The sequence below is a fragment of the Sceloporus undulatus genome, chromosome 1 (genome assembly GCF_019175285.1).
Source record: "Sceloporus undulatus isolate JIND9_A2432 ecotype Alabama chromosome 1, SceUnd_v1.1, whole genome shotgun sequence".
In the NCBI taxonomy this organism is placed as follows: domain Eukaryota; kingdom Metazoa; phylum Chordata; class Lepidosauria; order Squamata; family Phrynosomatidae; genus Sceloporus; species Sceloporus undulatus.
The window spans coordinates 32,044,481-32,066,520 of record NC_056522.1 but is presented as its reverse complement, the minus strand read 5'-3'; the positions used below and the strand labels follow the sequence as shown (position 1 = coordinate 32,066,520).

At 39.2% G+C, this 22,040-nt stretch overlaps 1 protein-coding gene across 6 annotated transcripts in view; it reads left to right on the top strand.

Annotated features, from left to right (window-relative positions):
• The window catches only part of EML4 (EMAP like 4), a 263,195-nt gene that overhangs the window by 148,720 nt on the left and 92,435 nt on the right, over window positions 1-22,040 (top strand). For 5 of the 6 annotated variants that reach the window (XM_042445215.1, XM_042445217.1, XM_042445216.1 and 2 more), the window contains exon 3: window positions 17,933-18,062. In XM_042445215.1, the coding sequence (XP_042301149.1) occupies window positions 17,933-18,062 (130 nt within the window). Of the gene's footprint in view, window positions 1-17,932; window positions 18,063-20,087; window positions 20,595-22,040 lie in introns of those variants that run through there. The other variant, XM_042445218.1, reaches the window with a different exon arrangement.

Sequence of the window (22,040 nt, the reverse complement as noted above, 5' to 3'; positions counted from 1 at the left end):
ATATCTTTGACATATACCAGACATGATGCAGAAAGCTCTCCGTACTCAATGAATGTGTTTTTATACACACTCCCTCTCTAGGCCCACCTTTCATCACTGTAACAGGTGCATGTATTGACATTAATGTTTAAATCTATTAATTTTCTATGCTCCTGTCCATAGCTGGATTTTATCCTACATGCCTATTTATTCAGTCAATATTTCCACATTGCAAGTGACATCAGTTTTGGATTCAAGAGCTCTCTAAAAGTCAGCCATCATTCTTTCTTTCTTTGTGTATTTATTATTATTATGCCTTTAAGTCATTTCTGATTTATGGAGACCTTAAGCCAAACCTATTAAGGGGTTGTTGTTCAGTTTGTTTGTTTGTTTGTTTGTTTTTTAACATAATTGGTTCAGAAAGGGCTTGCCTTCTTCTAGGACTGAGACAGTGTGATTTGTCTAAAGCCACCCAGTGGCCAAGTGGGGATTCCAATCCTGATCTCCCAGTGTCCAACACTCAAACTGCTCTCTCTCTCTCTCTCTGTATGTATGTGTGTGTGTGTCCTATTGTGATGTTACTGGGGGGGCAAGGAGGCCTAAAATGTTACTGTTTTGACAGTTTCTCTATTCTTCAGGTGATTTTGGCTATTTTTTTTAATTGATGTGCAGCTTGGTTAGTTTCCTGGGTGCCTCTGGGTTGCATAAAACAGGATCTGGGAGCCATATGAGCCTCACACCCCTGCTTTATAATTTTGAAAAATATCATCTCTCCACTTCTCAGGAGTAACTTAGTGGGCCTTCAACCTTTTTCTTTCAGATCACAGTCCAACATGGATCTTCCAAGCTGTATTGCATCTAAACTTGTAATTGACTATAACTGTGCTTGTAACTAAGCAAAAACATGTTCTGCCAAAACACATTGCTTCAATGTTTGCCTTCACATCCTTCCCCTACCTCGCCTCTTTCATGTTCTGCTCTCATTTGACCTGCAATCTGATGTAGCCACATAAAAAGGAAATTGATAATTTTATGACTTTAGGATCTGTTTTCCTTGCACCAAGAGCTAGCATGGTGTAGAGGTTTGAGTGTTGCTAGGTTCAAATCTCCACTCAGCCATGGAAACCTTTGGTAACTTTGGGCATCTCACACTCTGTCAGCTTTAGAAGAAAGCAATATCTTCCTATGAATAAATCTTGCCAAGAAAATGCTAGGATAGAGCCTCCATAAGTTGCAATTAGCTTGAAAGTACATAACAGCAACAGCTTCCTTGCACCTTTTCATTCTTTTCTGATTTTGCATCTGCCATGTTCATTGCAAAATGTAGTTGATCTCTGCTATTAGCTTCTGGAGTACAAGTATACTGTATGGGCTAGATACAGTTTCCAAAGCTGTTATTGCAGCTCCCATCACCCCATACATGCTCTACCCCTTTGTAAATAAATCTATTGCTACTTCATTACAAAATATTGGCATATAGCACGGGGGTGGGGGAGAGAAAGAAAAACCAGAATGCAATTACTTGTGCCGACTAAAAACCAGTGAATCAGTGCTTTTGCATAAGTATCAATTCACTATTCAGGATCTGGTTGAATGAGTCTACTCTAGTTGATACTAACACAGTTGGATTGAGGCCAACCATACCTGAAAACATCAGAGAAGCTGGAAAGGCATGTTGTTGTAGTGTGCCTTCAAGTCATTTCCAACTTATGGCGACCCTAAAACAAAATTGTTATGGGGTCTGTGTATAGTTTGTCAATTATAGCTGCCAGCAAGAAAGATTGCATAAGGGCTAGTGTCTGGAAAATGCATTAGGACCTCATGGAGGTGTCAAAATATAGGTAATCTAAGACTGCAGTCTCTCTAGGTCAACAGACATGTCCATAGAATAAATGGAACTAGTTAGAGACAGGATCAATTAAGTATGCATTTGAAGGCCAAGTTGAAGCCTTCTGGCACCCTCTGAAGATGATCCTTCCCAGATGAAAGCCTGTGTAAACCCATATGCCCCTTGAGAAAGATAAGCAAATCATGCTCCCTTGCAAAATGGACACAACGATGTGATTTGACACGCATAGTGTCCCTAATGGGGAAAATGATGTATGTGTACGTGTCTCTGTGTGGAATATGAGAGCATCAGAATGTGATATGTTATCTGTTTCCAGTATAAGTCCCAGGACTAGAAATGTGTGCCACAGCTGGATGGAATTGTCTTACAGAAGTAAAGAGCTGAGTTTACATTTGGATGCTTTATAGAGCTTTGATATCCACATGGAAATAATGCTGTCAATAAACCATGATTTAACCTGCTGTATGAAAAGATCTATAGAAGTTCTACAGGGACTAGGTTGGCAAATGACCTGGATTAATTTTTGTGTTGTTGTGGTGTGTATATGTAAATTATTATTTGTAAAGCTGCTTCTCATTTTCCTGTTGCAATTCTTTTCCTTATCTGCTTTAATCATCATTTACTGGTGCACAGAAAGTAACATTGGTGAGTGCTAAAGATGATCTTCATTTTAGAGCACCTCCAGGTGGAGGTTCTGGAAGCCTCAAGAATTTCCAGCTGTTTTGATCATACCTATTTTTTAAAATCATACCTGTTTATTCACAAGTTGCATCCAGCCTCTTTCTTGAAATATGCTGGGTTTCCTTCTCTCCCTTCCACTGATTGGATATCAAACCCATTGTCCCTCAACTTTTCAGAAATTGATTTGCCACTGAACCCTTTTAAATTATTATTCAGGTATTATAAAATATAACTACTAACATGGTTTAGTAGGGTTACCATATGACCTCCTTTTCCCAGGAATGTCCTCTTTTTCAGAGCTAAAGTTTCTGTCTGGACAGATTTTTTAAAATGACCAGTGTTGTTTTTTTTTTTAAATCGTCCAATTCTGCTTTGCTTCCAGTCTTCTGATACTTCATCACCATCTCAAGCGCTCTATTGAGAGCTCTGCTATGAAAAGGGACAGAGGTTCAGCTGGGTGCTCACAGAGAGAGAAAGACACTGAGTCGGCAGCGGGTGGGTGAGAGAAGGGAAACAGACTCAGGTGAGCTGCCTGAGCCTCCAGCCTCATAGGGGTAATGATTGCTTGGGAAAGTGGTGAGGTGATTTCCCAAAGAGGCATGGAAGGAGGAAAGGGAAGGCAAAGTTGTTATTTAAATACAAAGAAGTTTAGGAATATTTCTAGTAGCAATTTTCACAGATTATATAGTGGGGTATTTAAAGCCATAGTTGTCAGTGTGATCTGTGATTTGAAGTAATCAGTCATTCAGTTTGTCCTGCCTTTGGCTTTTCAAAAGGTAGTAACCCTTAACGGTATTACACTAATTAAGCATTAGGATCATTTTGTTTTAGTGCCAACATTCCTTTTCTCCACTTGATCTCAGCTGAATCTGTGCTCCAGAAAAAAGTAGCTGTGTTTGTTGGTGGCAGCCATCTTTATACTGCTTCTGAAATAGTATAAACACACAGGCAAGTTCAGATGCATTTCATTTCAGAAAGTACCAGGTTCATTTAAACCTATTTAGAGAAGTTGTGATAAAAGTCCTTGGTAATGCCAAGAACATCCAGAAAATACTTCGGAGAAAGAAAACATCATGTGGATAACAAAAATAAAATCAATTTGTACAGGAACAAAACCTCTGACTTCCACCAATTTTTATTTTTTCTCATCTGGAAGGCCTCATAGGGAGAACCTGAACCAGTCTTACAGAAAATGCTGAAAGCCAACAAAGGAAAGCTGGAGTGAGACAGATGTCATTCTCAAGCCTACACATGAATTAATAAACCATGACTTATGAAAACCTTTGTGTTCTTCACTGCCAAGAGTTTCATCTTTGATTTCCCGTACTTGCTAAATACCCTTTGGCATTAACTTTAAAATCTGGAAAATTTTAATTGAAAAAATATCCCTGATGGAATTTTTGGAAAGTTCTCTATCATTTCTATAGTTACACTAAAGAATGTACAAGGACATTTTATGAATGTATTTCTCTGATGTTCATATATTGGCTTAGCAAGTTTTTTAAGCTTCCCAGTATGTGTGGCCCTTGAGATGGAAAATTCAAAGGAACATGTTATATTCTCAACTACAGCAACACATTATTTAGTTGTTTAGATGGTGTTGCGTATATTGAAAGAAATAAAGGGAGAGGTACAGTTTTAGACATATTTACAGAAGTAAAGGAGAGAATATTGCTTCTCTTTCTGTTCTTTTCATAGTGTCTAAAGTGAGAGATCACACCTCTCTATGGTGTATGTGTACCAGATGCTTTGGACATTGCCCAGAATGTTCAAAAAGGGGGAAATACTTTTCATTAGCAATCCCTTACCATTGCCATTTCTCCACAGCCTAACTTTCTCCCCGTTTAAAGCTATTCTACTCTCTTTTTGTTGAAATATGCCTCTGAATATATTTGTAATAAGATATAAATGGTACTATATGAGTACTATAATAATTTTGAATAAATACACAACCTCCTTTGATTGTTACTTTTTGTAGTGATTAGGAGCTATTAGGAAATTCTGCATAAATGGTTCTGTGGTTAGAAAATGCATAGAGATGGCAAGGTTGTCCTGATACACAACTAAGGACACATTTTGTGGTGCAAATAGATTTGTTGAAAGAAATGACTGGTTAGTCAAATGTTTATTCATGTGCAGATGGAGTGTTATGAAGTACATTGCTGCTTCTAGGAGCATAATAGACTTGGCAACAAGCCTTGTTCATAAAAACCGCTTACTTAACTGCATCAGTTTGTGAGGTTTTTCTGATGTTGCACATCTTGTCTTGAGATGTTGTACCTACAGCATCTGCACATGGAAGCCTTTGCACATCTATGCAGTGTGGAATCTTTTGCACACCTTTGCACTTGGAGCAGTATGGGAATTGAAGGATCTGAATACACACTTGTGTATGTCTGTCAGCTTTTCTTTGCTAAAATCAGGCAAAGTTATCACATTAAATTTAAAAGCTGTACTCACTGCTAATGTAATCACCATTTTATTTGCTTTGGCTTCATATCCTTTTTTGCCATTTCCTTAGTCCCACCAGTGCCTGGCCACCTCCTCCACATGTAGCAATGATTTGCCCTAATTCTCCCTTATACATACAGCCTTTAGGGTGAGCCCAAAAAGGTTATGCCTACCAATATTTTGTAAGTTCTTTGGCATCACATTCCTTTGCTTTATCCTTTAAATCCTTTGTTACATACCCCTAAGTATTACTTTTGACTTATCCACAGGGCATATCAAAATCCATAATTTTGGCCTCAAAAGTTGCCCTCAACATATACATGAGGTTGACCTATCATTGTGTATGTGCGGTATATTGCTGTATACATGAAGGCTTTCTCACTGCAGATATCTATGCTCCATGTGCAGGGGAATGAGCCATGTACAACACTGGAGGCAAAATTAGTATAAGCTCATTCACACATTGATCCAGTGCCAAAGCATGTCTTACAAAGGAAGCCAAAGCTAGATATTTGAATCTTCTGTGTCACTACCAAGCACTCCTAGCCATTGCATCTACTTGTGATGACAACTGTAGAGACGGATCCAGGAGTACTCCCAAACTGCAAACTTCATCCTTTAAGGGAAGTGTGACCCTGTCCAGGACAGGTTGGCAAACCTCCTTGCCTGGACCTGGGGATCCTATCGCTAGTACCTCTGGATTCAGTCTGAGTTTGTTTTCCCTCATCCAGCCCATTACCGACTCAAGGCAGGCATTCAGAGGAGAGATGCCATACTTAGTCACTGCAAGAGTCGGAGGCATAGAGAAACATATTTGGGAAGTCCTGTCCCTTGGCACAAAGCCCTGCCCCCTGCATGTGGACCAAAAAAGATTTGCCATCACTGCTATATAACATTTTGCATGGTTAGCTGGCTTGGGATAATGGGACTGTAGTCCAAAACATCCAGAGAGCATAAATTTAAGAGGCCTGTATGGGTCAAAGTTTTCTTTAGTAGCTCTGTACCAGACCTGTGGCTCCCTTTCCATTTTATTCTCACCATCTAAAATTCACATGCATTCCAGGAGTTCCATTCAGTACCAAGTGTTGCCTGTAGTAATTTGTTTGGGGACAAAGTAAGAATGCAATTTGTAGCTTTCACCCCATGCAGATCAGGAATAGGAAGGATGCAGTGGCTTAGTGATTAAGACACCAATTCTATTGATTGGAAGGTTGGCAGATTGAGGCCTGAGTGCTGCATATGGGGTGAGCTCCTGTCACTAGTCCCAGCTTCTGCCAGCCTAGCAGTTCAAAAGCATGCAAATGCAAGTAGATAAATAGGTACCACTTTGGTGGTAAGGTAACAGCATTCAGTGCAGTCATGCTGGCCACATGACCACCAGAGCAGTCCTCAGACAACACTGGCTCTTCGGCTTAGTAATAGAGATGAGCACCACCCTCTACAGTTGGTTACAACTAGACATTCATGTCAAGGGACTACCTTTACCTTTACCTTTTAGATAATGAATATTTCTGAATATGAAGTTTTTGAATGGTATTTACACATACTGAATTACTGCAAAAATCAGTCTGTTCACATGTGCATGTGTTTTTAATGAAAGAAAACACAAAAAAGAAAAAAGTGGAAATTTGTACAGAAACCACCCCTTTCTTACAAAACACTCTGATTCCAGAAATGCACCTGGGGGTGTTTTGTTTTGTTTTGTTTTGTTTTTTTGGACAAAAGGCATGAACTTTTTTGCACATACAAAAAATCCACATGTGTTTCTGGGAACTTTTTAAAAATGAAAAATGTGTTTTTCGTTTAAAACTCCTACTGGTTCCAGAAATTATTCTGTGCAGAAATATGTGTGGGGTTTTTGTATTAAATGCTTGATTTTTGCACACACACACAAAAATCTGCTTCTGGAAACCAGTGGATTTTTAAAATGAAAAACATATTTAGTTCATATAAATACCACCATTCCTGTGGTATTTCCTGAAGCATATACTTTTTGTGTGCAAAAATCATGCTTTTACTAGTGTCCTATTCCTAGGGGCAGCAGGTTCCAAGGAAGGGAGATTGTAGGAAGCAGATGGCACAGGTGAATTAAGCCAATCTAGATCATACAAACATAATTTAGAGAATTCAACAGAAATGAAGGAACGTGCAGTTGCAAGGTGTCTGCCCTTCCGGACTCAGTCACATGAAGCCAGTATCACAATAGCCAAAGCCAAAAGGAAAGAATCCAAATAAAGCCAGGAATGACACTGAAAGACAGATAGAAGAAACTGTTATATACAGCAAGAATTTCCTGCAGCTGCTGGGAGATTTATAGTAATACCTAGTGGGCGCACTATATGCGGCTTCAAGCTTATGCTGAAGCCGCAAGTCAATAAAACATATGGTGCACGGTGCCGTGAGCACACGCCCCATTGTTTTCAATGGGACACAAGCATATGTGGAATTCCCCTTATGTGGCGGGATCCGGAACAGATCCCCCACGTAAGGGAAGGGCTCATTGTAGTAATACCTGAACTAGTAATACCAAGCAGTTAGGGGTGTTGTTGTTGTTGTTGTTGTTATTGTTGTGTGTCTTAAAGTTGTTTCCAACCCCACTGGCCCTTTCGTAATTGCTTGGCACATTTCAATTAAGCTTCTGCTTCTTCAAGGGGCATTGACTGTTTCGATGCTGCTGCTTTTCTTGTTAATATGCTGCAAATTGTGGGGTTTCTTTTCAGTGTCCCTCAATTCAAGCTGAGGACCCATCTCACTGAGGGTCTTAATCAGTTGTATCTGTAATTAACTGCCCCTATTCTGGGAAGAAATTGTCATATGGATGCAGAGACCTTTCCAGATCTGACTTCTCTGCATCAGATTTCTTGGATTCCACAGGATGTGTTATGACAGCCAGTGGAGACAGATGTTGGTACATGTAGTCCAGCAATGTCTGGAAACCCATATTTTGCATACTGTAGCAATGGTACTGACCAGAAGGAACAGAGTAGTACTGTCTGATCCTGGCACTCTGGGAATGAGTATTACACTGATAGCTGCCCCCTCCCCAATATCTTATCCCATTGTATTATCCCATGAGAATATCAGTGTCAAATGCTCTTGACACTTGCTGAGAAGTTCTGTAAATATATTCAGAGTGCCAGTTTCAGGCATAGATTCTCCATCACAGCACCTAAGGCTGTTTTAGTCCCAAAAGTAAGCCTAAAGCCAATGGGCAGCTGTGGTTCTCCATTCTGGAGTTGTGGAAGTTACATTCCAAAACATCTGGAGGATCATGTTTACCAGATTCTCTTCTAAGTAATCCTGTTCGGTCCAATTAATGTCTAGATTGGAAGGCTACTATTTGCTAGAACAGTTTGCACCAAAATCTAAATTTGTAGAATGAAAATGGGGAGTGATGTCTGTCTGTCTGTCTGTGTCCGTCCGTCCATCCATCCATCCATCACCTGGTTTCCTAAACTGCTTTTCAGCTTGCCAGAGCTTCCAAACTGATGGACTATAAGATAGTAATTTTTTATACATTGGATCATCAGGCAAAGTTGGGAAGGACAATATTTGAAAAGTGTGAGTGGGCTGAGAAAGACAAAAAAGTTTGCATTATATTAAAAGTCTTTAATAAAAAGGGGGATATGCTGCAACCATACTGAAGACCATGTATGACTTAAACCACTCTCTCAGATAGCCTTCTTCTGGCTGCTCTTATTTGTAAGTTGGAACAGTAAGCAAGTACACATGTAGTTGGCCTCACTTGTCCAATAATCCTGTCCATATCCTCAGGCTCCCCAAATTGAAACCTTTCCAGCCTTAACTAGACAGGCAGGAATAAATGTGCATCTGCTGGTACTTTCCTAGTGGCAGCATCTAATTTGGAATGGATCTGTGCAACTTTATCCACAAAGTGCCTAGCAGATGAGTCAGATGGCTTTGGCAAACAATCCTTGCAGGCAAAAATGTAAGAGTCCCCTGTTCTTACAAATTCTAGCAGCTGAGTGAGGAGACACAGCAGAGATGGAAAAACATTCCAAAAAATGTTACCATTGTAGCCACAGAAAGGCTAATATGAACCCTGTCCTTTGTTTGATCAGATATATCACAAGCTTTGTACCACCTCAAGAGTACTTGTGTCTGATCTGCGTTTTTAAAGAATTCTAAAAGCACCAGACGTTATACAGTCAGCATAATCAGTGCCCTTGTTAATACATTTTTACAAGAAAATGTTGCCTTCATCTTTCTCTAGTTTTACTAATAAAGGCCACTTCTCTTTTCTGATTATGTGCCTGTGAAAGAAACAGAGCTTTATGGAAGGCTTTGTCTAAAACTATGTTATCTTTTATTCACACTCTTGTATACTTGACAGATTTTATTGAATGGTCTCTCTTGAGTATGGCAGATATTATTCTGTGAAAATTATCAGAATGGAGATGGAATCCATTATCTGCTGGAGACATTTTTACCTCTTTGATCTCCAGTAGTTTGGCTCTAATCCTCATCACCCGTACACAGGATCTCATTTTACATTCAGTTCACATCTGGCTCCTGTCCTGAGCCAAAAGATAAAGCTGAGTGCTGCTCAAGCTGAAATGGCTCAGGCAGCTTTATGGGGTTATTAACATGCAGCATAATATTGGCCAGTTGGATGTATGCAATGCACAAGAATATTACAGAGTTCAACCTGAGCTTTCTCAGATAACGAAGTACTATTTGGCCACTTACAAATGGCCCTTACAGTTGCTCCATTCAAAGAAGGAGTTATAGTAATCCATGGAAATAAATATCACAGGAACATCATTAGGCTGACCTCATGTCCGAGTCTATTGCTTACAAAGGGCATGTTTCTCTTTGTTGATGGCACTGACAAAAGGCCAGAGATTGGAGGATTTTGGACCACAACTCACTGAATCTAGGAATAACTTTTCCATTATGGCCTGTGCAACATATATCTGGTTCTTTGCTTGGATTGAGCCATCCTTCCAAATTTTCCAGATAGGTGAGATTTTGGTAGTAACCTAGCCACTCCTACTTTCTGGGCACAGGTCTGAGGCACAGGTCTGGGCACAGGTCTGAGTTTTCCTTTGTCCACTAACACTTTCATCTTTGTGATCTCTGTACATCACACATGTTGATCTGTGCCTGCGCAGATACGTCCTTCAAACCCTTCTAGATATCTGAGAGTTTTGTAGTAGTCGTGTCCTTCCCTTTTGCAACTTTGATAATTTACAGATTTGATTAGTATGGTCTCTCTAGGAATTTCTCGATCATCTTTAGGTGACTCTCTTGTCAGTGTCTGCCAAAGTCACACTGGAGGACCTAGAGATTCCTAGATAGAACACTTCTGAAGGCATTTGTAGGTCCTCCAGTGCTATTCCATGGTCAACATCTGGCAGACCTTGACCGTAGAATTGCCCTAGATTCCAAAACAGGTGTTCTCTCAGGTTAAAAAAATGTGTTTTCTTATTTGCATTTCCCCCCACTTTCATGGGAGTCAAAATAAATTGATTCAGCCCAAAAGACCCAGGAAAAACCCAGCGTCTTTTTAATGTGTTTTAAATTGGTCTAGAGGATGGCCCCCCTTTCCGAATCACTTCAGCGATTTGGATTAAGTGGGAACCATGCTCATTTAAACCAGATCGTACTGAATCATGATGTGGTTTAAACCGTAGTAGGAATGAGGCCCCGAGTTGAAATGCCTTCTCTGCTCAGAGCTGCGCCTTGCATCTGCCAGGGAAGTTCAGATGTATGTTGACCAGAATTGCAACATTCCATTTATATAGCTTTTAAACAAAGTTCAGAGTACTTCGCATAAATTTTTAAAATAGCCAGGATCTAAAAATACAGTGAAAACTACAATAAAAACAGCCAGGTACTGTAGCAGACAATGTTCAGAAACAAAACAAATTTCAAAATACATGTTACAATCCCTACAGAAAGGGCAAAAGTAATACTAAGCTTCATCAGAGGAGACAATTCTTTAGCTACTCAATTACAGTAAAGGCTCTACTTCTCAGGCAGTGAAGGAATGTTTATTTCTTATACAGTATGTATTTTTATACTGACCTTCAATCCTATATCCAGGGTGGTTTACTAAAGGATCTCCATACTGACATTCTGGGTAGTTGATGATTGGTCTGCAGAGGGTAGAAGGGAGTAATGTTTACATCTTGTATTTTCACTGTATTATTAAGATTTCCCTTTCATCCTAAATATTTATTATGTAATCTTAATCCTAATCCCTTGGAGAAGGGAAAGCAAGCCTAGCATTCCCTTGAGAAATCTGCTGTCACATGATGGATAGATTGTGTGCATGTGAAAGATACAGAGAGAATGTAAGTCTTTTTCCTTACTGTCTATGCACTGAAAAATGGGCTAAAAATGATTTACACAAGGAATACAAGCTAGCAATAAAGAAAAGGTGTTATATTACCCTATGGTAGGTTTCTGTCGAGCTACTAAATAAAAGCCAGAGTTGAGGATAATTTGTCCCCTTGGAGTCATTTTTAGATACACTTTTTCAGGTTATGACAGTACTAAGATAGTTGGTATAGATTACTATATTTTATACTATATATGTAAGTAATATAAGTATACTATTCATATAGTATAGATGAGGAGTGGAAATTGCAGCCTTTTGTGTAATCCATAGAGATTGTTGCCATGGGGGGGGGGGAACCTGCAAAAAATGGAAACTCATGCTTCCAGAAGCTCCCAGGGCACATAATGCTCAGATTAAATGCCAATTGGGACCATCTGACATCTTGTTTTAGACCCTGATAGTATTTTCAGAACCCTGGAAGCATTTTTTGTTGTTTTCCAATTTCATTAGAATGGGGGGTGTTGAAAAATGGTGGGCCTTCGATCCCCAGCACTTGCTCCTGGTATGCCCCTTTATGAAGCAAAATTTTGCTATCCCTCCCCATCTCATCCCTGGTTTTTCTCTTTATCAAATCCATTTTTATTTAATTTAATTTCAGTTTTGGCCATCTAGTAAATGTCTGCCTACCTGTCTCAGCTCCATATTTATAGATATGCATGAAATATGAAGACACCTCATCCATGGGAACCTTTTAATGTCTGACAGGAAATTTAGAGCAGTTACAATTCAGTCCCTCCCATTCAGGACTCCATATAATTACTTTGAAGGCAGCCTCTGAGGTATTGATCTATTATGATAATGTAGAATGAAAGAGAGTTCACCTATAGTTCAAGAGCAAATGAAAAATCCCTGGTGTAGTTTTTGTCTTTCTACTCCCAGAGAAGGATCTATGAAATCATTTAGTTTATAGTACTCAGTGGCACGTAGCCAAAGTTCCCTTAAGCTGCACTGTATAAAGGGAACTTCCTTTGACATTGAAGTGAGCATGGTATTCCCTGTGCCCATTTGAGCTGCATATGAGCCAGAGCTGTTGAGTTGTCTTAATGATATTACTCCAGTGACTGACTCTTAAACTAATTTTTGAGCTATAATGTCCTGTATATAAATGTACTGTATCTTGTCATTTCATTAAATAAAGAGATACGTGATCAGTATAATATAATATATGGGGGGGTGGTGGTAGGTCTAGGGTTTGTTTTTTTAACTCTATTGTAATTTGTTGTATTTTATTGTTGTAACCTGCCCGGATTCTTCGTGATTGGGCAGGCTAGAAATAAATCTATTATTATTATTATTATTATTATTATTATTATTATTATTACATAACAGACAAAAAAACAACACGTCTATATGTGCTTTCCTATTCATCTGTTATGCAACCATTTGACATATGTATGCATCTGTGTGGAACACAGGAATAACTAGTAACAAATAATTTTTACAAGTGTTAATTGTAACAAATAATTTTCTACTTGTAGTTAATCTTTTTTTTTTTTTTTGCAATGATAAAGATATAAATACATTACATTATTATTATATCAGTGTGGGGTAATTTGATTCCTTTTGTGGTGTAAGTGTTACATAGTTATTTTTATAGTTCTGTTTGGTCTCAAGAATTGTTGGAGAAGAAATAATGGGGACATTCACACTTGCTTTTTTGTCTTGAGGAGATCCAGATCTCCATGGAGATGCGATACCAGATTGGTGTTCCCACTACATTTTCCATTCCCAAATCTTTGCATGGCAAAGTTGAAGGGCATGGTCCAGGAAGGGAGAGGAAAATAGCGGATGTGAACAACTGGCTTCGCAGATGGTGCCGCCGAGAAGGATTTGGATTCTTCGATCATGGGCTGCGGTTCCATGAGGAGGGACTTCTTGCAACAGACGGGTTGCATCTCACGCCAGTTGGAAGAAATGTTTTTGCCAACAGTCTCAAGAACTTGATCAGGAGGGCTTTAAACTGAGTTCCGAGGGGAAGGGAGACAATATTAAGGAAGGCGAAAGGGATGGCGAAAATAGTCAAACTGACATAGAGGAAACAAGAAAAAAGTGCAAGGACCCAACAGTGGGAGGCAAAAAAACTTGCACAGGCAGCAAGTAAAAGGGAACTATGGTCTGCAATGTCTCTACACTAATGCACAGAGCATGGGAAATAAGCAAGATGAACTCAAACTCCTAGTACAACAAAGCAAATATGATATAATAGGCATCACTGAAACCTGGTGGGATGAGTCTCATGATTGGAATGTGGAAATAGAGGGGTATAACCTTTTTAAGAGAAATAGGCCAAACAGGAAAGGAGGAGGAATAGCACTATATGTCAGAGATATTTACACCAGTGAAGAGATCCAGGACATCAATCATGGAAGCCAGGTGAAGAGCATCTGGATAAAAATTAAAGGGGAGGGAAACAACAAGGATGTTATGGTGGGAGTCTACTACAGACCCCCAAGTCAGACTGAGGAATTGGATGATATCTTTCTAGAACAGATGACCACACAGTCAGAAAAGAGAGATGTAGTAGTGATGGGCGACTTCAACTATCCGGATATTTGTTGGAAGTCAAACTCAGCAAAATCCTCAAGGCCTAGCAAATTCCTCACTTGCCTGGAAGACAATTTCATGGTCCAAAAGGTGGAAGAGGCAACAAGGGGGTCAGCTATTTTAGATCTGATCCTAACCAACAAGGATGACTTGGTTAATGGGTTGCAAGTGGTGGGATCATTAGGTGGAAGTGACCATGTTCTCCTGGAGTTTGTAATACAGTGGAAAGGAGAAGCCAGGCATAGTCAGACACGCATCCTAGACTTTAGGAGAGCGGATTTCAGTAAACTTAGAGAAGTATTGAGGGCAATTCCATGGTCAGAAATACTAAAAGATAAAGGAGTTCAGGACGGATGGGACTTTCTCAAAAGGGAGATACTGAAGGCACAATTTAAAACAGTTCCAGTGAGAAAGAAAAACGGGAGGTGTTTCAAGAAACCAGGATGGATGACTAAGGAACTTTCAACCGAGCTAAGTTTGAAACGGAACATGTATAAGAAATGGAAAAAGGGGGAAATCACAAAAAAGGAATTCAAAGAAATAGCAGGCATGTGTAGGGGTAAAGTCAGAAAAGCTAAGGCACAGAATGAACTCAGGCTTGCTAGAGAGGTTAAGAACAACAAAAAGGGCTTTTTTGGATATGTCCGCAGCAAAAGGAAGAAGAAGGAAACAGTAGGGCCACTTCGTGGAGAAGATGGCAAAATGCTAACAGAAGACAGAGAAAAGGCAGAATTACTCAACACCTTCTTTGCCTCAGTCTTCTCAGAAAAGGCAAAGGGTGTTCAACCTGAGGATAATGGAGCAGAGGACAGGATAGGGGCATTTCAGTACAGAATAAGTAAAGAGGTAGTAGAGGAACACCTTATTAATCTAAATGAATTTAAGTCTCCGGGACCAGATGAACTCCATCCAAGGGTATTAAAAGAACTGGCAAATGTAATATCGGAGCCATTGGCAATAATCTTTGAAAACTCCTGCAAAACAGGAGAGATCCCAGCAGACTGGAGGAGGGCAAACGTTGTCTCCATCTTCAAAAAGGGGAAAAAAGAAGATCCCAACAATTATCGTCCAGTTAGTCTGACATCAGTACTAGGAAAGATTTTGGAGCAGATCATTAAACAGAGAGTCTGTGAACATCTAGAAGGCAATGCCATAATCACAAAAACTCAACATGGGTTTCAGAGAAACAAGTCATGCCAGACAAACCTGATCTCTTTCTTTGATAAAATTACCAGCTTGGTAGATGAAGGGAATGCTGTGGATATAGTATATCTTGATTTCAGTAAGGCCTTTGACAAAGTTCCCCATGACATTCTTGCAAACAAGCTTGTAAAATGTGGGCTAGACAAAGGAACTGTTAAATGGATCTGTAATTGGTTGACCGGCCGAACCCAAAGGGTGCTCAACAATGACTCCTTTTCATCCTGGAGAAAAGTGACCAGTGGGGTCCCACAGGGCTCTGTCCTGGGCCCAGTGCTATTCAACATCTTTATCAATGACCTGGATGACAGAATTGGAAGCATACTTATCAAATTTGCAGATGATACCAAATTAGGGGGAATAGCTAATACCCCAGAGGACAGGATCAAGATTCAAAATGACCTGAATAGACTAGAAAGCTGGGCCAGAGCTAACAAAATGAAATTCAACACGGAGAAATGTAAGGTATTGCACTTAGGGCGGAAAAATAAAATGCACAGATATAGGATGGGTGACACCTGGCTGAATGAAACTACGTGTGAAAGGGATCTAGGAGTCCAAGTAGACCACAAGTTGAACATGAGTGAACAGTGTGATGCGGCAGCTAAAAAGGCCAATGCTATTTTAGGCTGCATCAATAGAAGTATAGTGTCTAGATCAAGAGAAGTAATAGTGCCACTGTATTCTGCTCTGGTCAGGCCCCACCTAGAATATTGTGTCCAGTTCTGGGCGCCACAATTCAGAAAGGACATTGAGAAACTGGAGCGTGTCCAAAGGAGGGCGACAAAAATGGTGAAAGGTCTGGAAACCATGCCCTATGAGGAACGACTTAGGGAGCTGGGGATGTTTAGCCTGGAGAAAAGAAGGTTAAGAGGTGATATGATCGCCCTGTTTAAATATTTGAAGGGATGTCATATTGAAGAGGGAGCAAGCTTGTTTTCTGCTGCTCCAGAGAACAGGACCCGGAACAATGGATGCAAGCTGCAGGAAAAGAGATTCCACCTGAACATTAGGAGGAACTTCCTGACAGTTAGGGCTGTTCAACAATGGAATGCACTCCCTCGGAGGGTGATAGAGTCTCCTTCCTTGGAGGTCTTTAAACAGAGGCTGGATGGCCATCTGTCAGGGATGCTTTGATTTGGATTTCCTGCATGGCAGGAGGTTGGACTGGATGGCCCTAGTGGTCTCTTCCAACTCTATGATTCTATGATTCTATGATCTCAACCCTGTTCTCATTCACACTTGCCATTGGAGTGATTTAAAATAGAGATGCCTTTATTTCTGGGAATGATGCAGTGCAATCTGAGTCAATTCGGAAGCATGCTCACACTACCAAAGATGCAGATTGCTGTGGCTCTTAAAAAAAGATGTGGGGAAAAGCCCAGTATCAAATATATTGGGTTAAGTGGGGTTTTTGGTAAAACAAACTGCACTGCTGCACAAACTACACTGAGTGTCATGTGTGCAAGTGTGAACACCATTAAAATAACCCAGTTTTACAGAAGGTTATTTTTGTAATGTGAATGGGGCCAATAAATGAGGTCTCATGATCAGTTTTGGGTATTGAGGTAAGGATAAGGTAGACCAAATGAGCATGTGTTTTGGAATTTTAAAGTAACTAACTATTCTAGTTAATTTTGAAAATCAAGAAAGAGGTAAATATAAAAACTTATCTTTATAAATTCCTTTAGGGAAAACTTGTAACTCATTATTTCTTGATTAGTAGTATTCCAAGCTATATGTGTATGTGTATTTTAGTGAGCTGCCCAAGTACTCAGTAGGTTATTAATTTTAGCTTATTAAACTGAAGCACTGTGGTGGAACTGTTAAATAAAAGCCATCTGGTGGTTAACAACTGCAGACTCTTAGGATGCTTTTCAAAATAGGTTGCTAATACTTAGTAAAGTAGAAGGCAGTAGGAAAAGAGGAAGACAACACTGCAGAAAGATGTATTCAATTAAGGAAACCACAGCTTTCAGTTTGCAAGACCTGATCAGGGCAGTTGATGATTGGGGCTCTCTCATTGATAAGGTTGCCATCATTCAAAATCCACTTGACAGCAAATAAGAAGGTCAAATTCCAGCTAATAGGGAAAGAGAGAGCTGGCATCTTCCACAGAAGACTGTGTCTTCTTTACAGAAACTATCCTAGGGAAGATGTACCTTGGTCTGTACCACAAAGTGATGTGTGGATTATAATGGACATCTGTTGTTCTCTTTTCCTCCAATGATCCTAGAGTAAGAAATATTCTTTGAAATAAGACATTTCTGCAAACTGAGAACTTCTGGCAACCTAATGTAGCTGGGTTTCTTTTTACAGGGTGTTAAAAAAAGAACTTTTAAATGTTAACTTTTTGTATTTCAGAATTTTATACAAAACATCCTAAGATTGGCCAACAAGTTATTGTTTTCATTAATATATGCCGGGGGTTGATTTTGTATGAAGTGTGATATACACATGTTTGTTTTTATTTCAGTTACACACTAGTAGCAGATTTAAACTTACAGGACAATGGTTAAAACTTGAAAGAAAAAGTGATATTTGTTTTACATTCAGGAAAAACACTCCCCCTACAAAATGAAAAAAAAAAAGTCATTTGAAATTATAACTGTTATTCCAAATGGTGGTTTATGGGTTTAAACAAAACTAAACAAAATACTTCTAAAGGCTGTTTTAGTTGGATTCAGCTGGAGCACAGTTGTTGACAGACAAACCAGCTAGGCGTATACCAGATGGGTAGCCTTTTAATCTTTTCTGATGTTCTATCAGCTCCTATCTCAAATGGGATAAATCTCAGTTTAAATGTCAGATAGATGTTTTGAAAACCCCTGCAAATTATATTCTAACTGCATTTGTTGTAGGTCAGCCAGGCCTCCGTGAAGCTATCTCTATGTCCTGCATCACCAACGGGAGTGCAGGAAACAGAAAAACCAGCCACAGTCCTTCTGTGCCTATAGCTAGAAAAGAAACTTTCTCCTCTGCTGCTAAAAGGTATTGGTTATTCCATTTTCTTGCTTTCTTTTTTAAATGAATGAATCCAAAAATATCAAAAATTAAAATTTGGAGCTGTGTAATACATTTCTTAGGAGCGACCAAAAGTCACAAAAATGTACAAGCCTTTGATCTCCACAGGACTTTTCATAATTGTACAAAAGGCTTTCAAAATCTTTTTACTGTAGAGGAACCCTTGAAATAATTTTAAGGCCTCAGGGAACCCCTGCATAAAAATTATAATCTCTACAGAGACCAAAAAATTGTGATATTTCCCAATCACAATCTCTCGGCAAACCTCTCATGCAACCCTATGAGTCCTGGGAATCCTGTTTAAGAAACTCTGCCCTAGAACAACTTGCAGGGGTGGAGAAGATGGTTTGTTCCCTAAAGTACCTTGGAGAACTGCAACCATGCCACACTCCACACCCTCTGTTTTTTTTTTTAACGCATTTTTATTCAACGTTAGGAGGAACTTCCTGACAGTAAGGGCTGTTTGACAGTGGAACACACTCCCTTGGATTGTAGAAGAGTCTCCTTCTTGGAGGTCTTTAAGCAGAGGCTGGATGGCCATCTGTTGGGAATGCTTTGATTGAGATTTACTGCATGACAGCAGGTTGAACTGGATGGCTCTTGGGGTCTCTTCTGACTCTACAATTCTATGATTCTTGACATGTTTTTTCAGTCTCACACAGAAATCTGCCCCACCATTCTGTTTTCAGTGTAAGAGAGGCCTTTTTTCTCAACCAAAAATTAAACAGAACTGGGCCTAAAACATCTAGGGTTGGGGTAGAAACATGAAATTAAATGAATCAATTGACTTCAGGGGCAGAGGGCTCAAAATGACCTTGGGAGACTCCATTTTCCCCACTCTTGCTGCATTATATATTTTTAAAAAAATAGGTGATGGGGAAGGAAACTGAAAGTCCAGAAATCTGACTAGGTGTTATGCCATTAAGTTTACAGTTTTTTTTTAAAAAAAAAATTAAGCTGTAATAACAACTGTATTGGTTTTTATCCTTTGGTGAACTAGCAAATTGTTGACAATAATATGCTGATATGGTGGTCTAACATTCTTAATTTTTCAGAACAAACTGAACTCCAGACAACTGTAAAGGGTATGACATACTGTAAGAGATACCTAACTGAAAACAGTGGGTGCTATTTATTATCAGCGTGTTTTTTTTCCACTACAGAATTCAAAAATATCTTTGTTCAGTTTACATATTTCAATTATATTTCAACAACAAAAACAACAAACTGTAAAGCTGAGCTTAGTATCTTTATACTGAAACTGGAGTAGCAAAATGTAATAAATGATACATTTTATAAGGTTTCTTGAAATGTGTGCATTAGATGGAAAAATAATAGCGTTAATGGTACAGTTGGCCCTCCTTATCCACGGATTTTTATCCATTGATTCATTCATCCACAGCTTGATTTTTTTTTAAAAAAAGTATAAATTCCAAGTAACAAACCTTGATTTTCCGTTTTATATAAGGGTCATCATTTTACTATGCCATTGCATTTAATGGGACTTGAGCATCCACAGATTTTGTTATCCATGGGGGTCCTGGAACCAAATGCTAGTGGATCACAAGGACCCACTTTTTAAATGTGATGTATATCATGGTAGCCTTTTGTCCCTGGGGGACTTTCCAAGGATAACATGAATGTCAAAAATGACAGAAACAAAACAAAATCAGAAATGTTGTAAAAATGGCCTTCTTTACATTGACACCCCAGTTGTAGTATACCCTCCCCTTGGAGGCCAAATTGGTACCAACATTGGTATCATTTCAGCACCAAGTTAGCTTTGGGCCTTATGGATTTTACCCAGACTACATATATTCTTAAGATGCACTATTTTAAATTGTTTTAACTGGTTTTAAAATGTCTGGTATTTAATTGTTAACCTATTTATGTTCAAGGTTTGTTTGTTTTTTAAAAAACATGCTGTGATCATTTATTGTTTTAAATTGATTATATTGTAAACTACCCTGAGATCTTCAGATAGAGAGCAGGATGTAAATGTTTTAATTAATTAATAAAATGGCCCAAAGACCACGTGTATACCTTATATAAATCAGGTATTATTTGATGCTAAAACAGTCCAGGGGATGGAGCCTGAGCTCCATTTAGAAGATGAATTGCTCTTTCACACTACACAGTTATAGTGGAATACTTCTATCTGAATGGACAAGGTATTGAATCGTGGGATTTGTGTTTAAGGAGAGATATTTAGAATTCTCATTCAAAGAGCTCTAGTGCCTCACCAAACTACAAGACCTAGGATTCCATAGGATGTAGCCATAGCTGTTAAAGTGGAATCAGAGTGCTATAATTGTGTGATGTGACAGAGTTCTTAGAAGCTTCCCAAAGAGTCAGTTCACTTTCTTTTGTGGAGGTGCCAAAAAAGGATGCTTCAGAGAATCTGGAGGATTTGTGGGTCCCTAAAGCAGCCTTAGGTGACCCCAGGACACTGTGACCCTAGGACCCTGGTTTGCTCACCTCTGATTCAAATGGAAGAAGGTAACTTATTTCAGGTTCTGTGCTTCTTGCATTTGTATATTTGCTAACTGGAAAATGCACTTTATTGGGGAACAGTTTAAAACATGGTATTCATTAAGATAAACAGGAAAGTAGTAAAATATGTTTATGCTTCATTTTAAGTTGTCCCTGTTGGAATGTAAAGCAATTTTTTTAATGTTTTGGAAAATGGGTTGTGCTTTTACCTGATAGAAAGCATGGAGTGGATCCAAAGATTTTACTGGAATGCTGGGAAGTTGCCAAATTGTGCATGCAGGTGCGCACACACACACGCATGCACGTATGCACAGAGATCACAACTACAGCTCTCAATTATCTTACTTCAGAAGATCAAGAAGATCCTCCAAAGCTTTGGATGCCATGGGGACAATAGACATCTCTCCAAGACACTCTCCTGTGCTTTTTTTATCCAAGTCAGTTGGAGATAAACATCCACTGTCAGTGATTTGCCATCTGGTAATTTGTCTGTGAATGATGTCTTGTCTCCATAGAGACTGTGGACTTACATTGTCTAATTTCTCTTTTTGATGTAAAATAGACTATCAAGAGAGTGAATAGGAAAGTAACATTTTAAAAGGCAAATATTAAAACAGTGGCTCAGAAGTTGTTCACATGTGGTTTCCATAAGGTGAGGGTAGAGGAAGAGAGGTAGACCTGTTCCTCTGTTTAGTCCAAATTTTAAAGGAGCTATACAAGGTAGAAAACCTAGGATGTGGATGAGGCACAACTTGGATAGCTATTTTAAAATTTGCACTTCACTGATATATAGTCAGCCTTCCATATCCACAGATTTAAGCATCCACAGCTTGAAAATCTTAAAAAATATATAAATTCCAAAAAGCAAACTTTGATTTTCTAGTTTTATATATGGGTCAACATTTTACTATCCATGGTATTTAATGGGATTTAAACATCCATGGATTTTGGTATCCACAGAGAGATCCTGGAACCAGACCCCAGGAGATACCAAGGGCCCAGTGTATAAGCCACCTGCAAGCACTGCTGCACAGCAAGCAAGATTATGCTGTGGAAGCTATAACAGTAAAAGTGGAGGGCTGTAAAGGGTATATGCATTGTGCTAACACCCCTATGGCTTGCACCCAATCAGCTAAGATAAGTGTGATCAGTTACAACAGCCTCCCAAGATTGTACAGACTCCACACCTCAGCAAGGAGGTAATTGCTCTAGGACAGTGGTGTAAATCATGCAGCTCTCTAGGAGTTGTTGGACTATTGTTACTAGACTTCCTCACCATTGGCTATGTTGGCAAGAGCAAATGGGACTTGCAGTCCAATAAAATCTGAGAGAGAACATGATTTCCCTCTCTCCTCTAGTAGAGTAGCCAAACCAGAGTAGCTCCAACCAACTTGAAGATACAAAAAGTAGTTTCATTTTAATTGTTTCTAAGAGTCATAGTGGCATTCTTAA